Raw genomic sequence first — 20,942 nt, 5'->3', positions numbered from 1 at the left:
CTTGGGGAGGGAACTAAGGGAATTAACTTTAACAAACAACAATCTAATACAATATGTGGATGACTTGCTTATAGCTAGTCCAGACTTTACCAGCTCTCAAAGGGACACTATTAAAACTCTAAATTTCCTGTATGAAAAGGGTTATCGAGTATCCCCCAAGAAAGCTCAGATTAGCTTAACCCAAGTAAAATACCTTGGATTTATAATTATGGAAGGAAAAAGAATGCTCGACCCCCAGAGGAAATCCCTCATCTTAAATACCCCATATCCCCAAACAAAAAAACAGCTTAGGGGATTTTTAGGAATGACTGGGTTTTGCAGGATCTGGATTCCTAATTATGGCAATCTGGCCCGACCCCTATATGAAAAGTTAAGAGGGAAAGAGGAAGAGCCACTCGACTGGGATGAAACTTGCAAGGTGGCCTTTTAATGCCCTAAAAGAGTCTATCACTACAGCCCCAGCTTTAGGCCTCCCAAACCTGGAAAAGCCTTTCAAGCTTTATGTTTCTGAAAGGATAGGAACTGCTCTTGGGATGTTAGGACAAATGATGGGGCCTGTATTACAACCCGTGGCTTATCTCTCAAAACAACTAGATGAGGTGGCCAGAGGGTGGCCCACTTGCCTCCAGGCAGTAGCGGCCACCACTCTTATGGTTAAGGAGGCATCTAAGCTGACCCTGGGTCAGCCCACCACAGTGTATACGCCTCACCAGGTGAAAGCAGTCTTGGAAACTAAAGGGGATAGGTGGATGACAGGGGGAAGGATCACCCAATACCAAGCCCTCCTCCTTGACACTCCAGAAATAAAGTTGAGGGTCTGTCAGACTTTAAATCCAGCCACCTTACTGCCAGATCCCCCTACTTCCCCTTTGGATCACCAATGCATGCAAATCATAGACGAGTTATACTCTTCTCGCCCGGACCTATCAGAGACACCTTTATCTGACCCAGAGGACAAACGGTACACAGACGGCAGCAGTTTTGTAGAAAAGGGAGAGAAGAAAGCAGGATATGCTGTAGTGAGCCTAGAAGAAACTTTGGAAAGTGGGTCTCCTCCCCCAGACACCTCAGCCCAGAAAGCTGAACTTTTTGCCCTGACAAGAGCTTTGGAATTAGGGGAAGGAAAGAGGATTAATGTGTATACGGACTCTAAGTATGCTTTCCTCATCCTGCACGCCCATGCAGGAATTTGGAAAGAAAGAAGGATGCTCAGTGCTCGAAGCTCTCCTATTAAACACAAAGAGCTCATTCTCAGGCTCCTGGAGGCAGTCACACTTCCTGCAAAATTAGCTGTCATCCACTGTAAAGGTCAAAAGGGGCAAGAAGAGGAGGCCCAGGGAAATAGAAAAACTGATCAGGAGGCAAAACGAGCTGCTAGGGAAGCTACCCCTGTCACTGCTATCTGCCCCCTTTTCCCCAAGGAAACCCTGACTCCAGATTATACTCCAGAGGAACATTCCCGATATGCTGAGCGGGGCTGGGAGATTGGGTCACATGGGTGGTTTCAGACTGATCAGGCCCAAGTAATACTCCCTGACTCTCAGGTTTGGAAAATTATTAACTCCTTACATAAAAGTACCCATTTTGGAAGAGAGAATCTGGAAACCTTGCTCAAGCCTATGCTCTACCATCCCCAGTTGGCTAAGGTTGTTAGACAGGTCACACAGAATTGTGATACATGTCTAAGAAATAACCCAAAAACCAGACCCTTGCCACCTCCTCTAATTAAACCTGTCCAACATTGGGGATCATACCCAGGAGATGACTGGCAGGTGGATTTTACAGCCATGCCAAAGACCCAAGGGTTTTCTTATTTGCTAGTCTTTATTGACTTTATTGACACGTTCTCAGGATGGATTGAAGCGTTCCCTACTAAGACAGAGAGAGCCACAGAAGTCTGTAAAGCTCTGCTGAAGGAGGCAGTACCTAGGTTTGGGTTGCCTCGATCACTTCAGAGTGACAATGGGCCCTCATTTACAGCCACAATATCGCAGAACCTGGCCGCATGCTTAGGCATAAAATACTGCCTTCACTCATCCTGGAGGCCTCAAGCTTCGGGAAAGGTAGAGAGAGCCAACCAGACTCTTAAAAGGGCTCTGGCCAAGCTATGTCAAGAAACACATAATAAGTGGATCCATATGCTACCCATAGCCCTCATGAGGGTATGGACAGCCCCCAAACAGCCACTATTATTAAGCCCTTATGAAATGATGTATGGACGTCCATTCTTAACTTCTGATTTGTTTTTTGATGAGGACGCCAATACTCTCTTAAAACATATAATTGACCTGGGAAGGTTTCAACAAGAACTCCAATGATATGGAAAACAGATCCTCCCTAGACCACAGGAAACTTGAAAAATCCCCAGGTAGAGCCGGGGGACCAAGTATTAGTAAAGACCTGGCAAGAAAAAGGGAGTCCAAGCCAGCTGTCCGAGAAATGGACAGGACCATATCAGGTTGTCCTAGTAATTTCAAATGCTGTGAAGGTGAAGGGTCTATCTGCCTGGGTCCACAATTCTAGAATAAAACCCTATGGCCTACAGGAAGGGGAGATGGGGACTGAGACTCCAAAACCAGAGGACAACTATTCCTGTGAACCTGTTGAAGATCTCAGACTCTTGTTCAGGCGGAACCCCATCAACTCTCCCTCAGATAAGTAAAAATGCATCATATGATGTTCTTCCTATTTCTAATCATGTCTCCCTGTATGGCTATTAATCTCTCCCTAAACGAGGCATATACACTTGCAAACCACACTGCTTCTCAACTCAACCTAACCAGCCCCTGCTGGATCTGCATTAATGGCAGAAGTTGGAGGTATGTCCAACCTATCCCAGGGTATCAATGGCCCACCCTTCCAGCTGAGCTACATGCTGTTACCCAGCGCACCCCATCTGGTCGTGGTATGGCCTTTTTGGGAAAAAGGGGGAAAAAACTTCATGCCTTGGTATCAGCAACAACTGTCTATATTTACCCCCTCGATAACATCTGCAATCCCACCTGAGCCCTTATTTTCTCTCTTGACTAACATTCCCCAAGTGACCTTCCCTATCTAAAAAGCGACTCCCTGACAGGGGTGTCAGTGGGAAATCTAGGTAACTCACAATGTGCGGTGACCTTCACTGTTGAAACTGATGGGAAAAACTGGGACCTAGAAATTTCACTAGGGTATTACGATTTAGCCAAAGTCTGGGAACTAGAGGTTCTGGCAGAACTGACACACTATACCTATCCCCGAACATGAGGCTCTCCTCGGATGCTATTAAGCATTCTCGAAAATCCATGTTCTGTTCTGGATGACCAAAGAACCACACCTGTTCATCCTGGTTTCTAAATCGGGCAAGCAACTCTGACCCCTGTTATTCCCTTGTAGGGGTACCCACCCTGAAAACCTAACCCTATGGTGGGAGCCTAAACGAAATACTCTCTACCTTGAGGACAGAACCAGGATGCCTCACAACACTTGAATCCCTTCCTAAATGCCCTCACTGCTGCTGGTTTTGCAGCAAGTGGGGTGACGGTCTCCTCCCAGCTGCTAAAGAACTGCCCCTGTTCCATTATGCCATGCTCCAGTTGTAAGGCAGATGGAAATCTTGTTCCTCTTTGGCAAACCCGTTTTGCTGCCCAGCTTAAACCCAGTCATGGTGTCTATTTCATATGTGGGGATAAAGCTTATTTATCCCTACCACCTTTTTGGTCAGGAACTTGCTCCCTAGGGTATGTTACACCCCACATAGATCTGGCCTGGAGTAATACCTCTTTGCCTTTACCAGTATATACCAACCAGAGGATACGTCGCATGGTAATACTTACCCCTCTTTTCCTGACATTAGGACTGACTGCTGGTTTGACAGGAGCTGCCATGGGGGGAACTTCTTTACATAAATTTCAGCAGCTTTCTACTGACACTGCTGTATCCATAGAAAAAATGGCGAGGACCCTCCAACGCCTACAATCCCAGTTAGACTCCCTAGCTGCAATGGTCCTACAAAATCGTCAGGCCCTAGATTTACTGACTGCAGGACAGAGGGGCACTTGTCTCTATCTAAAGGAAGAATGCTGTTTTTATTACAACTAGTCTGGGAAGGTCCAAGAAGATATCAAGGGACTTTTGGAACAGGCCACAAAGATCCGGGATTTGAGTTCAACAAGTATATGGAGTTCTCTTTATTTCCCTTCTTGGCTCCTACTGTTCATGGGTCCAGTGATAACTATCTTATTAGGCCTCCCTATTTGGCCCCTGTATACTCCAACTCCTTACAAAGTTTATTTCCAGCAGACTCCAGCAGTTTCAAACTAAATTGCTGTTACTACAAGGGTGGAAGCTGGTTTCAGATGTGGAACACCCCAACTTAGATCAGGTAGAGAGAGACTTCTGCTCTGCTAGGCAGGCCTACGCCCATGCACAGCAGGAAGAAGTTACAGAAGAAAGAGACCTCTGCCCCAATTCCCAAGAAGTATCTTGAGTACGAAGTCTCTCAGAGGGGAGCTGTTAGGGGAAGCACACTGATTGAAACCGCCCACCCCAGCCAGGCACCATAGTAACCACTTGCATGAGTTGTTTTATGACAGGAGATCCTGATAAGGAATACGGAACTAATAAGCCATCACCAACCGGAAGAGTTCGGGAAAGGTCTAGAGGAGACACCGTGTGTCCGTCCACTTCCCAGAATCCCTCTCACTAGCATCCATCTTGGCTGAGAGATGCGTGCACCACCAGGAAAGACTCTGAATTAGAATGATTGGCCAAAGACCACCCGGAAACTAATCCCATCACCATAAAACCCGACATTGTGAGCCACGCGGCAGAGCAGTTCTCTCCTGGGTTCCCTTACCCTACTGCTCTCCACCCGGGTGCCCTTTCCAATAAAATCTCTTGCTTGGTCAGCACGTGTCTCCTTGGACAATTCTTTTCTAAGTGTTAGACAAGAGCCCGCTCTTGGGGTCCTGTAGGGCCCTTCCCCACTTCCTACAACACTACCTCCAAACATTCTCACAGAGCTTGCTATGACATTCTTAGTATACCAGTTTATCTACCTTGGGATTTCTCTGATAGCTCAGTTGGTAAAGAATCTGCCTGCAATGCAGGAGACCCCAGTTCGATTTCTGGGTCAGGAAGATCCACTGGAGAAGGGATAGGCTACCCACTCCAGTATTCTTGGGCTTCCCTTGTGGCTCAGCCTGTAAAGAATCTGCCTGCAATGCAGGAGACCTGAATTCAATGCCTGGGTTGGGAAGATCCCCTGGAGAAAGGAAAGGCTACCCAACTCCAGTACCTGGAGAATTCCATGAACGGTATAGTCCATGGGGTTGCAAAGGGTCAGTCATGACTGAGCGACTTTCACTTCACTGCACTTATCTACCTTATTGGTTTTCCAGCTCTACTTTTTTATGTATGTATATGTATAACTGAATCATTTTGCTGTATACCTGAAACATTGTAAATCAACTATACTTCAATAAAAAGCAAAATAAAATAACTGCCAAAATGGATAATATAGGAACAAAAGATCTCAAATTACTAAAAGAATCAAAGACACAGAGGAAACAGTAAGTATTCGAGTACTGGAGAAGAGGGACTGGGACAGAGGAATACTTGAAGAAAAATGACTGAAAATTTTCAGAACTAATGAAGGAGCTTTTGTGAAGTTATATTTAAGCCACAAGGAAGAAAATTAAACATAAATACACACCAAAAAGCATTATAGTAAAAATTAAAACATAAGGAGAATCAGGGCTAGAGTCACGCTTGGGTATCAGCTACTGCCTGAGTGCAGTGGAGTCCTCCAAAAGTAACTGCTGACGTTAGTCACTGGCTGTGGCCCTCACGACACAGTACTAGGTTAGTGACATGCATCAGACTGACCTACACAACTGTTAGATCCATGCATGCCCGCAAGCTAGGGGGAGGTTTAGGAGACCTCTGTTACAGGAGTAACAGCTATAGAAACTATCAAGGGACCTGAATTCTAGTCTTGGCACTGCCTCTGACCTTCTCAGTGACTTACTCTGGTTCCATGAAAAAACTAGTCTTTTCCACTTGATAGCTTTGGTGGCTTTTTAAAGATTTGTTTTATTTGAAAAGTGGAATACCTGCTATGTCACTCTTTTGCACGAGTGAACAACTTACACTGTAATGAGGGAGATGGGCTGTGAAGATGATAAACATAGCTTTTTAATCGTAGTAAAGTAATGAAAATGGTTGCCTTCTCTCCCCAGTCACACAAAATTGGTGAGGCATTACTACTTAAAGAGGAACCAGAGCTTCTGCCCAACTGTCAATCTTGATAAAACATGGATCTCGGTCAGTGAGGAGACACAGGTAAACACTGCCAAGAACAAGACTGGGGTGAGTCCTAGCATGGGTGTGGTGCGATTGGGCTACTCAGAAGTTCTGGGGAATGGGAAGTTCCCAAAGCAGCCTGGTCACGATGGCCAAATTCTTCAGCAGAAGAGCTGAGGAGATTTAAGGTGTGGGTGGGGCTTTTGTCCTGGTAGCTGGAAGCCATATGGTCGGAGATGCATAAAGTTGAACAAGTGCTTTTCAAAAAACAAATAAAATACAAGAAGATAATCTTAAAAGCAGCCATAAAAGATTACCTTTAAAGGAAGTTGCTAGTTAATTTTCCAACAGAATATATGGTGCCGGGGGCCAGCACGGGAGTTCCCACCCATGACAAGGTCATGCGGGAGAGCCCTGACGGGCAAGGCGAGTCAGGGCTTGAGGGCCTCCCCCCCCAGGATTTGCCTGAGTATCTACCCCAAAACCAGAATCTGTCTGTTTTACTATTTCATGACTTTCACCAACTCTTCTGACATTAACGGGGGGCTATCCCCAACCACCTTTCTCTGTAAGAAAATCAACTTAAAACTCTAGTTAATAAGTCTCCTGGGCATAATAGGGGTGTTTCAGTTCTAACCCCTCTGATGACTTTCTAGCTTGCCTGGCAGGTTTGTTTGGACTCCTGCAGCTACGCATGTGATTGTTCACAGCTTCCCAACCACGAGAGGCACGGGAAGCTTAAGATATTCTAACAATGCAGAGCTTCTCAGAGAGTTAAAATTGTTAGAACTAGTAGAGGATTTCTTTGTTGAGCTAATGCTTGCTGCCAAGTATCCATATCCCTTACCTACTGTGTCCCTGGGAGTGTATTGATTAATATAGTTGGTATATAGAAATGTAAGTAGTAGCTTTAATATTTGTAACCTTGGACCCTTGAGTTAATTCTTTTCTTGTTATAGCCCACCACACTTTTGCCCTATAGGAATGCAACTTTATCTAATGCTTTCAGAGGGTGGCGCCTGACTTTAGAATAATCACCTTTAGAGAAAAATAAGTTTTCTGAAGAAAGGGTCATAAAATGTTAACAAGCCTCCTGGCCAGAAGATGATGTAAATCACCTAAAGCTTTTGCATATGATAAGTTTGCAGAAAGAAAGCCTGGCTTCGATAAGGATCAAGGACTGCTGACCTTGCATGACTCTACCCCCACCCCCCAACCATTATCCTCTATGCACAACTTAAGGTATAAAAACTACTTTGGAAAATAAAGTGTGGGCCATGCTCATCAGGCTTGGGCTCCCCATGTCGTTCTTTCTCTTTCCTTTTCCTTTTCAGGCTGATTCCCTGGAGCGCAGGGGCCCTCTGCATTCACTTTCCTGCCTGGGCGTCTAAGACCCACTCGAGAAGGTGCCTAAGGTGGGGCACATTCAGCTATTTGAGAGGGCGCCTGAAGCCTACGTGAACAGAGCAAGTCTTGTGCTGGGGCTTTATTGGCATTCTGGGTAAACCAAGGAATATCAGCCTCTTTTCTCTCCTCTATTTTCTTAACTGCAAAATTCTTTCCTTATCTCTTTCTCTATTTCTCTCAGTTGCCGACGCCATCCTCCCGAGGGAATCCCTGGATCCAACCGGGGCAGGACCCCGGCAATATGAGAAGCCAGAGATACTGAAATATCTTTGATATCACCAGGACTATTAAAAAATGAAGGTGCCCATAAAGGTGTTTCTAGACAAGCAACATTTGAGGGAACTGATCACCAGCATACTTGTACTAAAATAACTACTAAAGGTAAATTACTCCAGAAGGAAGATCATAAAGAAATAAGGAAGAGAAATAAAACTGAAAAGTGGGTAAGTCTAGATGACTACTGACTATAAAAATAGTACTGTTTTGTTTAGTAACAGTAAGAAACAATAAGAAAATCATAAAACACAACAGAACCAAAAAAGGGTAAAGTAATGACATGTAAGTCAGGAAACGAGTAAGCAGACTAAAAGTGTTTCGAGGTCTTTACATTTCCCTGGGAAGAAGATTAAAAAAAACAAGTAAGGACTTCCCTGGTGGTCCAGCGGTTAAGACTCTGCTCTTCCAATGTAGGCAGCATGAGTTTGATCACTGATTGGGGAACTGAGATCCCACATGCCACATGGCACAGCCAAAAAATGAAAATAAATAAAATGAGAATTAAATAATTTTTAAAAACAACATTTTAGACTTTGGTAGGTCAAGAACCTTATAATCTATAGTGTAACTACTGCAGAAATAAAATACAGATAATAAAGCTAATAGACAGGAAAATGGGATAATTAAAAAAAAATCAATTCCAAACGTGCAAGAAGAGAGAAAAGAATATAGACCAGGCAGAACAAATAGAAAGCACTCACTGAGATGTTAGATTTAAGCAACTATATCAATAATTGTTGCTATTCAGTCACTAAGTCATGTCCAACTCTTTGTGACCCCCATGGACTGCAGCATGCCAGGTTTCTCTGTCCTCCACTACTCCCCAAGTTTGCTCAAATTCATGTTCATTGAGTCAGTGATGCTATCTAACCATCTCATCCAATAATTACATAAATTGATTAAAGGCTCCAATTAAAACCTAAGGTAATCAGACTAGATGCTAAAAAGAAATCCAAATATATGTGGTTTGCAAGAGATACATCAAAACAAAATGATATAGAAATGTTGAGAGTAAAAAGGAATAAATACACTAAGTGTAACCAAGATAAAGTTGCTATCTCTATATTAATATTAAAGGAAGTTGACTTAATTAATATCAAGTTAAGCCTACTTCATTTGATATTAATATAGAGATATCAAGCAAAACCACAGATAGAGGAATACCTCATTATAAAATACTCAGCTCACAGAAAGAGATTACAATTCTTTATTCTAATAACATACCCTTAAAATATATAAGGCAAAATACTGAAAGAATTACAAGGAGAAACAGACATATTCACAATCATGGTGAGAGAGACTTTAACCTGATCAACAAAGTAATCAAAAAATTAATAAGCATTTAGATGATTTGAAGCAGACAATCAGCAAACAATATAAATGGACTATATAAAGCCCTACATGTAATGACTGCAGAATATGAATTTCTTCCAAACATACACAGAACATTTACAAAAACTGAACATATGCTGGGTCATTAAACAAGTGTCCAAAATTTCAAAGAATTTCAATAATATAGAGTATATTTTCTAACCCTAATGCAATTAAGTTGGCAGTGAACAATAAAAAGATAACTAGAAAATCCTTGCTTTTAAAAATTCAGAAATGCACTTCTAAATAACCATGGGTCAAAGAAAAAAATCACGATGGAAATTAACATTCATTTGAATTACATGACAGTGAAAATACCACAAATCAACACCACTGGAAAGCAGCTAAAAACCAATACTCACAAAGAAATTTATGCCTTTGAATATCACTATGCATTGGAGAAGGAAATGGCAACCCACTCCAGTATTCTTGCCTGGAGAATCCCAGGGACAGGGGAGTCTGGTGGGCTGCCGTCTATGGGGTCGCACAGAGTCGGACATGACTGAAGCAACTTAGCATAGCATAGCATTAGAAAAGAAGAAAATCTGACAGTCAGGAAGTCAAGTATCTACCTCAGAAATTAGAAAAAGATCAGTTAAATTAAGCTCAAAATAAAGTAGGAAGAAGAAAATAATAAATATGAGAGCAGAAAATAATGAAATAGGGAACATATACTTCAAAGTATCATCAAAGCCAAAGCTGTTTTACTTTAAAAGTGAAAGTGTTAGTTGGACTCTTTGTGACCCTCATGTACTGTAGCCCACCAGACTCCTCTGTCCATGGGATTCTCCAGGCAAGAATACTGGAGTGGGTTGCCCTTCCCTTCTCCAGAGGATCTTCCCTGGATTGAACCAGGGTCTCCTGCATTGCAGGTGGATTCTTTACCATCCGAGCCATCAGGGAATCCCTTATAAAAGTAATAAGCTCACTGGAAGGAATTAAGATAAAAACAACAGCAGGCACAAATCACCAAAGTCAGGAATGTTGAGAGCATCACTTGAAACTTGAAGCTATTAAGGAAGTAATAAGAGAATATAAATGAGTAATTTTGTGACACTAAACTTGAAAATTTAGAGAAAATAAGCAAGTTCTTAGAGAAGAATACAGTTTTAAAAAACTGACACAAGGAAAAATAGAAAATTCTGAATAATTCTATAAGCCAAATTTTCATTTTCAGTTGACTTCCTATTCTTCCAAAGAATAGGAAAAAAACTACAACTTATGAAACAGCATAAACATTTCACCAAAACCTTACAAAGGTATAAGAAAGAAAGAGGGACTTTCCTGGTGGTCCCGTGGCTAAGACTCTAAGCTCCCAATGCAGGAGACCCAAGTTTGATCCCTGGTGGGGGAATGAGATTCCACACACCACAACTAAGAGCTCTAATGTCACAACTAAGGCCCACAGCAGCCAAATAAATAAAAACAAATATTAAAAAAAAATGTTTTAAAGAAAAAAATCACAGCCAGTCTCATTCATGAAAATAAACACCAAAGTCCTGTGGTAGCCAGTCTCCGCGGTGGCCTTTGGATGGTCTCAGCTCCCAAGCAGTCACACCTTTGTGTAGCCCTTTCCACCCTGGCCAATAACAGCACAGAGTGGAAGAAGCCCCTTCCCACACGAGTCTGGGTGGCCAGTATGAAAACAACATAGGTCACTTCTGAGACTTCTAATGAAAGACTCTGTGACTATCACCTTGGTGACACATTCTCAGAGGATCTGCTCTGGAAAAGCCCACTGCTATGCTGTGAGTTGCCCATGCAGAGCCACGTGGGGAGGAACTAAAGTCCCCAGCCAACAGGCACTTGAGTGAGCTAGGAAGTGGATCCAGCCATCAGCCCCAGTAGAGTCTTCAACTCATCACAGTTATTTCATTAAAATGTGTTATGTTTCCATTGGATAGGTTTATGATTATTATTTTTAGTGGCTTTATGTATTTTTAGATTTTTCACAGCTTTAATTTTTAATATGGTGATAGGAATAGATACAACCCACCTAAACAAAAGTTCTCTGGGGTCCTCAATAATTTCTAAGCATAAAAGGGTCCTGAGACCAAAAAGACCAAGAATTGCTGATCTAAGTTCTAAGCAATAACTATGGTTCTTGATAATATAGACGAGCTTTCACAAGGACTTATAGTACAATACAGGGAATATAGCCAATATTTTATAATAAATATAAATGGAATATAATCTTTAAAATTCATCAGTCACTATAGAAAAGACCCTGATGCTGGGAAAGATTGAAGGCAGGAGGAGAAGTGGATGACAAAGGACGAGATGGTTGGATCGCGTCACCAACTCAATGGACATGAGTCCAGCAAGCTCTGGGAGGTAGTGAAGGACAGGAAAGCTTGGCATGCTGCAGTCCCTGGGGTGTGAAAGAGTCAGACACCACTGAGGAACTGAACAACAAAATGTTGCACACTTGAAACTTATCGTACATCAACTATGCCGCAATAAAAATTTTAATAAGATAATAATAATACAGATGAGCTTCAAATTAGCACATTACTTATCTTTAATAAAAGTTATTTTATGTGCAAGTTAATCTGAAGAACTCACAGGCACAGGCACAGCTGGTTCCCAACACATACCTGGCTCAGCTACATAGATTCACAGGAGTAAATGTTCAATCAGAATAAGTATTCAGAATTCCTCAAGCCCATTTCTCCATTTAAGCAACAGATGTAAAATAGACACCAATAACACAATGATTTTAAAGATACAACCAAGCTTCTGGTTACTTCTATCTTTAGTGGTGACCACTTGAGTTTTTCATTTGTGTTTAAAATTTAAAATAGCAAAAACAGTGCAAACTGCCAAGTATATTTTGTTTGGTATGAATTTACCAAAACTAAGATCATGGCATCTGGTCCCATCACTTCATGGGAAATAGATGGGGAAACGGTGGAAACAGTGTCAGACTTTATTTTTCTGGGCTCCAAAATCACTGCAGATGGTGACTGCAGCCATGAAATTAAAAGACGCTTACTCCTTGGAAGGAAAGTTATGACCAACCTAGACAGCATATTCAAAAGCAGAGACATTACTTTGCCAACAAAGTTCCGTCTAGTCGAGGCTATGCTTTTTCCAGTGGTCATGTATGGATGTGAGAGTTGGACTGTGAAGAAGGCTGAGTGCCAAAGGATTGGTGCTTTTGAACTGTGTTGTTGGAGAAGACTCTTGAGAGTCCCTTGGACTGCAAGGAGATCCAACCAGTCCATCCTAAAGGAGATTAGTCCTGGGTGTTCATTGGAAGGACTGATGCTGAAGGTGAAACTCCAGTACTTTGGCCACCTCATGCAAAGAGTTGACTCATTGGAAAAGACTCTGATGCTGGGAGGGATTGGGGGCAGGAGGAGAAGGGGATGACAGAGGATGAGATGGTTGGATGGCATCACCAACTCAATGGACATGAGTTTGGGTGAACTCCAGGAGTTGGTGCTGGACAGGGAGGCCTGGCATGCTGCAATTCATGGGGTCACAAAGAGTCGGGCATGACTGAGCAACTGAACTGAACTGAACTGAATTAATTCATATATAAATTATTTTACCCAATTTGAATATCTTTAAAAATTGCTGTTTATTTCTAATTGTCTGCAAATGAAAAGAAAGCAAGACAATAGTAATTATCATTGGTATTATATATTATTACTGAAGATAATTCTGTCCTGTAGAGAAGGGTATTAAAAAATGATCAACTGATGATGTCAAATATGCTAGAGTCATAACTTCTCCAAGAGGTCAGGACAGTTGTATTCCCCATACCTGGTATAATGCCTCTCACATGGTAAGATTATCAAACTTTTGTGGAATGAAATGCTATGAATAAATCAAAAAAGTACTGACTATCCTCAGAGTTAAGATTCCAACCTGCTCCTTTCAATGTAGCCCTTGGACAACCTTTATTCTCCATTTCCACAACTGTAGCTTGGACATGACACTTCAAAGAGTGCTGAGGTGAACTCTAGTGGTACAATCTAGAACAGGGCCTATTCATAACAAATAAGTGCTCCACAGTGGATGACAGGAATTTACCGACCAACATTTACTGAGTTTCACTGCATGCTACTATGGCGATTGTTTCTTGGGTAGGTAGGGTGTGTTCACTTTCACTTTTCACTTTCATGCATTGGAGAAGGAAATGGCAACCCACTCCAGTGTTCTTGCCTGGAGAATCCCGGGGACAGGGGAGCCTGGTGCACTGCCGTCTATGGGGTTGCACAGAGTCGGACACGACTGAAGCGACTCAGCAGTAGCAGTAGCACGGTGTGTTGGAGTGAACTATCCTATCACAGAGGGACAAAAATTAGAAATACCTATTTCAGAGTCAGGTATTTTTTTAATAAAAAAGAAAACTAAAAAGGCAAAGGTTAAAAGAAATAGTGGCAGATTCATGTTGATATATGGCAAAACCAATACAATACTGTAAAGTTAAAAAAATAAAATTAAATTAAAAAAGAAAGAAAGAAATAGTTTCTTCTGAGGAAAAAACTTTAGTTCCCCAAGGTCACACGAGTCAGCAGCCTTACTATTACAGAGGTATAAACATAGCAAAAATATCAGACAAAACCCAGACCTTTTGTTCACAATTCCAGCAGTCCATATGTGAAGGGAAAGTCAAGTTTGTTGAGGACTTGCCAGCTTTAAATTCCTTGGCACCAGTTGGGAGCCTGGTGCCAGGGCTCCTTCTCGAGAACTCATCAAGGAATGTGGGATGAAGGAAGTCTCTGGCTAAGGAAGGGGAGAGGTCTTTCTGCGATGAAAGGGCTACCTCCTCTCCTCGCTCAGCCACAAAAGTGAAGGTGAAAGTGTTAGTCACTCAGTTGTGTCAGACTTCTTGCGACCCCCATGGAGGAGGCTCCTCTGTCCGTGGGATTCCCCAGGCAAGAATACCGAGTGGGTAGCCATTCCTTTCTCCAGGGGGTCTTCCTCACCCAGAGATCCAACCTGGGTCTCCCGCATTGCAAGCGGATCCTTTACCATCTGAGCCACCAGGGAAGCGCTTACAAACTGCGCTTCATGTTAATGCCCATAAAACATCATCCCACCAACACGTTTTTGTATTGCCGGAAGATGCCTTCCTTGTTAGCATTAAATCATCGTTTTAGTTTTGAAAAATACAAAGAAAGTAAACTTTGGGGATAAAAAGGCACAAATTGTATTTCCGATCCTTCTTCCTGGTTTATAAAAACTAAATGAGCCCTCCAAATCTATTTTTTCCCCTGTTAATTATTACGCTATTCCTTAGAGGATTTAGCACCCGGAGCCACAAAATAAACACTTACTCTGCCTCGAGATTGTCGCCTGGACCTGAGAACCGACTTTTCAAAATCTCTGACTCCTAAACCCCAGGCTGTTTTCTGAAGCTGCATAAGGGACGCAGCCGCAGTTTCTGACAGCCCAGAGCTGGCAGCCCAGAGCTGGCGGTCTCCGCGCCGGGGTTCTACACCCCGGGGAACCACACCTCCCAGCCCTGTTCAGAGACTTCGGGTTCCAGGCCGCTCTCGCACGCTCGGCAACACCGCGCTACGCACTCCAGGCTCGAGAAGCAACCTCCACGTCAAATTTTCCATTTCCACTTCTAAAACCAGTGTTCCCCAGAGCGCAGCGGTCGAGAACATGCAAGGGTTCTCATCAGTGTCCCCAGGCACTGTCTCCTAGCTGCCCCACCTAAGTAGGGGGCGGACTGGACTAAATTTAGAGACCGGCTGCCCCCTCCCTTGATCCTGGCGTCCGCGGGCCCCGCACTTGGCCGCTCTCCGAAGGCGCGTCTGGCTGGCCAAGACTGACCTCTGCTCCAGAGACACTCACCCGAACGAAGTCATCACGAATCCCGCCGCCTCGGACGCCCTGGGCTGGTGGAGCCCGGCAGCCTCCCAGCCGATTGTCCAGCCCTAGGCACCAACCCGGGGTTGAGAAAGCCGCGAGAGCTTGGGTCGAACCCGCCCACTTCACCACCAACCCCCGCCCATCTCCTGGGTCTTGCCCTGAGCACAGCTTGGCGCCAGCATCTTTGTGGTCTTTGGGGGACAACTGAACCTTTTAGGATCTTAGATCACCGATCAGGGATGGAACTCAGTGTCCCTTCCAACGGAAGCTCCAAAGTCCTAAACACTGGTTGCTGCTGCTAAGTCGCTTCAGTCGTGTCCGACTCTGTGCGACCCCATAGACGGCAGCCCACCAGGCTCCCCCATCCCTGGGATTCTCCAGGCAAGAACACTGGAGTGGGCTGCCATTTCCTTCTCCAATGTACGAAAGTGAGAAGTGAAAGGGAAGTCACTCAGTCGTGTCCAACTCTCAGCGACCCCATGGACTGAAGCCTACCAGGCTGCTCCGTCCATGGGATTTTCCAGGCAAAAGAGTACTGGAGTGGGGTGCCACTGCCTTCTCCGCCTAACCATTGGACCACCAAGGAATTCCCGAGGTCACAGTAATGACATAGTCCCTGCCTATGATAGATATTAGGCACAAACGCTTTATTTACGTGGTACCATTTATTCGTCACAACAGCCCTAAGAGACCAGTGCAGTTATTAGCCCCACTTTTAGGACGGGGAAGCTGAGGCGAAGTAGGGTGATCAGTTGAATGGAAGAACTGGGATTTGAACGGAGTCTGGATGACTCGGAAGCCCCTGACAAGTGGTGCAGTTTCTCTCCCTTGGACGCGGAGCCCCCAAGATGGCCAGACTTCCTCTTGTTGGCCCGAGTTGATTAAAAAAAGGGGGGGGGGGGCCTCTCCGTGGAGAACCGCGTGGACTCAACGTTTTTTGCCCGTGGCGCCCGCACTTCCCTTCTCCTGCCTAGGTCACCTGCCTCGGGCTGTCGGAGCCCGTCCTTGCACCGCGTCACTCCCAATCTCTCACTCCCAATCTCTGTGACACTTTTTGGTGGGTAGACGGAGCACCCTCTCCACCAGAAAGAATAAAATCCCCGCGCCCACCTCTAGGCTCCCTACGACCGCGGCCTCTCACTTTCCGCCCTGTTGAAACGGTATCCATCCAACTCGTCCGCGAGCCTCACAAGCTCCCGCGCAGCTCACATTTGAGTTCGCGGAGATCCGTCTTGCCCCACCTCCACCGCGCTCCGCACTCCACATCCCCGCCCCACCGGAACTGTTCTGGCGAAAGGTTGGGGGAGGAAAGCTGCAGTTGGTCAAGTCCCTCTAACACTCTTGTACAGCCACGTAATGCATGTGTCTGGAAGAGTCTGGTGGATTTCAGGTGAAATTAGCGTTTGCCCATCCCTTTTCAGCCAGGTGCGGTGCTGGGCGGCTCCCTGTAGTTCACCTCAAGTGTGATTGTATTGTATTTTAGTATGATCCAGTATTTAAATCATGAACATAACCTTGTTTTAAACTAGACAAAACAATGGCATTAGTAATGCCATTGCAAAATGACCGATTTTCTGTCCATATAAATTCCGAAAAGGAATTTCAGACAGACATAAAATCAAACAAACCCAGACAATCAGTGAAACCCAGAAAGTCTGGGGTGAGATCTACAACCAGAGAGATCTACAGCCTTGGTGTAGCTGAGTCCCAAAGTCAGCTCAGAGCTTCTCAGCAGCCAGCAAAAAAGAGAAACCCTGCTGGAGGGAGTTCTGGAGTGGCTCTTGCAGATAACTTTTCCTACCAACGTTGCAGGAAGGGGGCTCCTTCCAGGGCCTGAAAATGGGCTCTTGTCTAACACTTGGAAATGAATTGTCAGAGGAGACAGTATATGCTGACAAAGCAAGAGACTTTATTGGGAAGAGGCGCCCAGGCGGAGAGCAGTAGGATAAGGGAACACAGAAGAACTGCTCTGCCTGGCAGCTCAACTCGCAGTCGTTCAGCTTGCAGTCTTGGTTTTTGGTAAGGGGGTTAGTTTCTGGGTTGTCTTTGGCCAAGCATTCCTACTCAGAGTCCTTCCTATTGGCTTAGGCATTGCTCAGCCAAGATGGGTGCCAGAAAGGATTCTGGGAGGTGGTAGGGCACATAGTGTCTCCTTTTACCTTTATGGAACTCTTCTGGTTGGTGGTGCTTATTAGTTCTCCGTTGAACCTCCTATCTTATACCCCATGCATATTGTTACTATGGTGCCCAGCCAGGGTGGGCGGTTTCAGTCAGTTTGCTTCAGTTAGCAGCAATAGTTGTAAACCGGATTCTAGGATTTCCTGGACAAGAGTAATCAGCAAGACATTGTAGCGCTTGCAGGTACATGAAGTAAAAACACCCCATTGTTTACCAAGGGCTTCCACATACATTGCACTCCTTAATTCTACTCAACTCTCATAATGTACCGCTTTGCAGTTGTGAAGACCCAGCCTGGGAGAGATTCCACGACTTGTTCAAACTTTCGTACCAGCATCTGAGTGAAGACTTGCACCCTGGAGTTGTATCTCTAAGATCAGTGCACTGTACCGTACCTGCCCCCTGGTTGTGTCTAAGAGGGGAGCTCTTCTGACTTAGACATGAAAGTGAAAGTGTTAGTTGTTCAGTCATGTCCGACTTTTTGCGAGCCCATAGACTGTAGTCTGCCGGGCTCCTCTGTCCATAAAATTCTCCAGGCAAGAATACCAGAGTGGGTTGCCATTTCCTTCTCCAGGCAATCTTCCCAACCTAGGGACTGAACCCAGGTCTCCTGCATTGCAGGCAGATTCTTTACCACCTAAGCCACCAGGGAAGCTCGACTTGGAGATGGGACCAGGTTTATTTAGCCATGACTCTTGCCTTACAGAAGTATTGTGGAAACTGAGCAGGACCCTGTGGAATCCTCCTGGGCACAAAAGCCTTTTTGGGTCCCCCATTTAACAACAGAATGGGAAAGACTAGAGATCTCTTCAAGAAAATCAGAGATACCAAAGGAACATTTCATGCAAAGATGGGCTCGATAAAGGACAGAAATGGTTAGGTATGGACTGAACAGAAGCAGAAGATATTAAGAAGAGGTGACAAGAATACACAGAAGAACTGTACAAAAAAGATCTTCACGACCCAGATAATCACGATGGTGTGATCACTCACCTAGAGCCAGACATCCTGGAAGGTGAAGTCAAGTGGGCCTTAGAAAGCATCACTACGAACAAAGCTAGTGGAGGTGATGGAATTCCAGTTGAGCTATTCCAAATCCTGAAAGATGATGCTGTGAAAGTGCTGCACTCAATATGCCAGCAAATTTGGAAAACTCAGCAGTAGCCACAGGACTGGAAAAGGTCAGTTTTCATTCCAATCCCAAAGAAAGGCAATGCCAAAGAATGCTCAAACTACCACACAATTGCACTCATCTCACACGCTGGTAAAGTAATGCTCAAAATTCTCCAAGCCAGGCTTCAGCAATATGTGAACCGTGAACTTCCTGATGTTCAAGCTGGTTTTAGAAAAGGCAGAGGAACCAGAGATCAAATTGCCAACATCCTCTGTATCTTGGAAAAAGCAATAGAGTTCCAGAAAAACATCTATTTCTGCTTTATTGACTAAGCCAAAGCCTTTGACTGTGTGGGTCACAATAAACTGTGGAAAATTCTGAAAGAGATGGGAATACCAGAACACCTGACCTGCCTCTTGAGAAACCTGTATGCATGTCAGGAAGCAACAGTTAGAACTGGACATGGAACAACAGACTGGTTCCAAATAGGAAAAGGAGTACGTCAAGGCTGTATATTGTCACCCTGTTTATTTAACTTCTATGCAGAGTACATCATGAGAAAAGCTGGGCTGGAAGAAGCACAAGCTGGAATCCAGATTGCCGGGAGAAATATCAATAACCTCAGATATGCAGATGACACCACCCTTATGGCAGAAAGTGAAGAGGAACTAAAACGCCTCTTGAGGAAAGTGAAAGTGGAGAGTGAAAAAGTTGGCTTAAAGCTCAACATTCAGAAAATGAAGATCATGGGATCCGGTCCCATCACTTCATGGAAAATAGATGGGGAAACAGTGGAAACAGTGTCAGACTTTATTTTTGGGGGCTCCAAAATCACTGCTGATGGTGATTGCAGCCATAAAATTAAAAGACGCTTACTCCTTGGAAGGAAAGTTATGACCAACCTAGATAGCATATTCAAAAGCAGAGACATTATTTTGCCAACAAAGGTCTGTCTAGTCAAGGCTATGGTTTTTCCAGTAGTCATGTATGGATGTGAGATTTGGACTGTGAAGAAGGCTGAGCACTGAAGAATTGATGCTTTTGAACTGTGGTGTTGGAGAAGACTCTTGAGAGTCCCTTGGACTGCAAGCAGATCCAACCAGTCCATTCTGAAGGAGATCAGCCCTGGGATTTCTTTGGAAGGAATGATGCTAAAGCTGAAACTCCAGTACTTTGGCCACCTCATGCGAAGAGTTGACTCATTGGAAAAGACTCTGATGCTAGGAGGGATTGGGGGCAGGAGGAGAAGGAGACGACAGAGGATGAGATGGCTGGATGGCATCACTGACTCGATGGACGTGAGTCTGAGTGAACTCCAGGAGTTGGTGATGGACAGGGAGGCCTGGCGTGCTGCGATTCATGGGGTCACAAAGAGTCGGACACGACTGAGCGACTGATCTGATCTGATCTGATTTCTTTCTTTACTTTTTAATTTGTAATTATTTTATTTTATTGGAGTATAGTTCATCAGGTCCCTTGTTTCTTATTTGCAGGATAAAGTCTTCAGCCTCTTGATCTTCCCTCAGTACCAAAGGACAGATTCAAACAAGGAAATAGGGAATGCAAAAACAAAGGAGGAACAATCAAGAAACTATAGTGCTGGATGAGCGAAGTCCTGGTTCCTCCTTGGGGAATATACATAACAATTATCTTTGAGTTCTAAGGGAACTAAGGCCCCACCCAAGTGAAGGTGCAGATGGTGACTGCAGCCATGAAATAAAAAGACGCTTACTCCTTGGAAAAGAAAAGTTCTGACCAACCTAGAGGGCATATTGAAAAGCATAGACATTACTTTGCCAACAAAGGCCCATCTAGTCAAGGCTATGGTTTTTCCAGTAGTCATGTATGGATGTGAGAGTTGGTCTATAAAGAAAGCTGAGCACCGAAGAATTGATGCTTTTGAACTGTGTTGTTGGAGAAGACTCTTGAGAGTCCCTTGAACTGCAAGGAAATCCAACCAGTCCTTCCTAAAGAAGATTAGTCCTGAGTGTTCATTGGAAGGACTGATGCTGAAGCTGAAACTCCAATACTTTGGCCACCTGATGCGAAGAACTGACTCATTGGAAAAGACCCTGATGCTGGGAAAGATTGAAGGCAGGAGGAGAAGGGGATGACAGAGGATGAGATGGTTGGATGGCATCACCGACTCAATGGACATGAGTTTGAGTAAACTCCAGGAGTTGGTGATGGACATGGAAGCCTGGTGTGCTGCAGTCCATGGGGTCACAAAGAATTGGACACGACTGAACGACTGAAGTGAACTGAACAAGTGAATGTGGTAACTTCAGAGTGAACCCAAGATTCTGATGTCCTCCAGGGTTCTTGACCTTCACCTATCAATAGAAATTGATAAAAGATCAGAAAAGAAATTCAGGCAAGGCTTTAATGGGGCCCCTGCTGTAGTAGGGGAGAATGGAAAACAAATAACAAGTTACCTTGCTCGTTCCATATAAGGAACGACCTGGTTCCTTATTTG

General features: G+C 44.3%; 1 protein-coding gene across 1 annotated transcript in view; it reads right to left on the bottom strand.

The window, feature by feature from the left end:
• Positions 1-15,266, bottom strand: part of B4GALNT2 (beta-1,4-N-acetyl-galactosaminyltransferase 2) — a 74,830-nt gene extending 59,564 nt beyond the window's left edge. Inside the window, exon 1 of the mRNA XM_025280303.3 lies at positions 15,157-15,266. Coding sequence (XP_025136088.1) covers positions 15,157-15,170 — 14 coding nt within the window. The 5' untranslated portion in view covers positions 15,171-15,266. The remainder of the gene's footprint in view (positions 1-15,156) is intronic.
• Positions 15,267-20,942: the final 5,676 nt, after the last annotated feature.

This window comes from Bubalus bubalis, chromosome 3, assembly GCF_019923935.1.
Source record: "Bubalus bubalis isolate 160015118507 breed Murrah chromosome 3, NDDB_SH_1, whole genome shotgun sequence".
NCBI classification, from domain to species: Eukaryota; Metazoa; Chordata; class Mammalia; order Artiodactyla; family Bovidae; genus Bubalus; species Bubalus bubalis.
The sequence above is the reverse complement of the archived record's forward strand: the minus strand, read 5'-3'. Positions and strand labels throughout refer to the sequence as shown.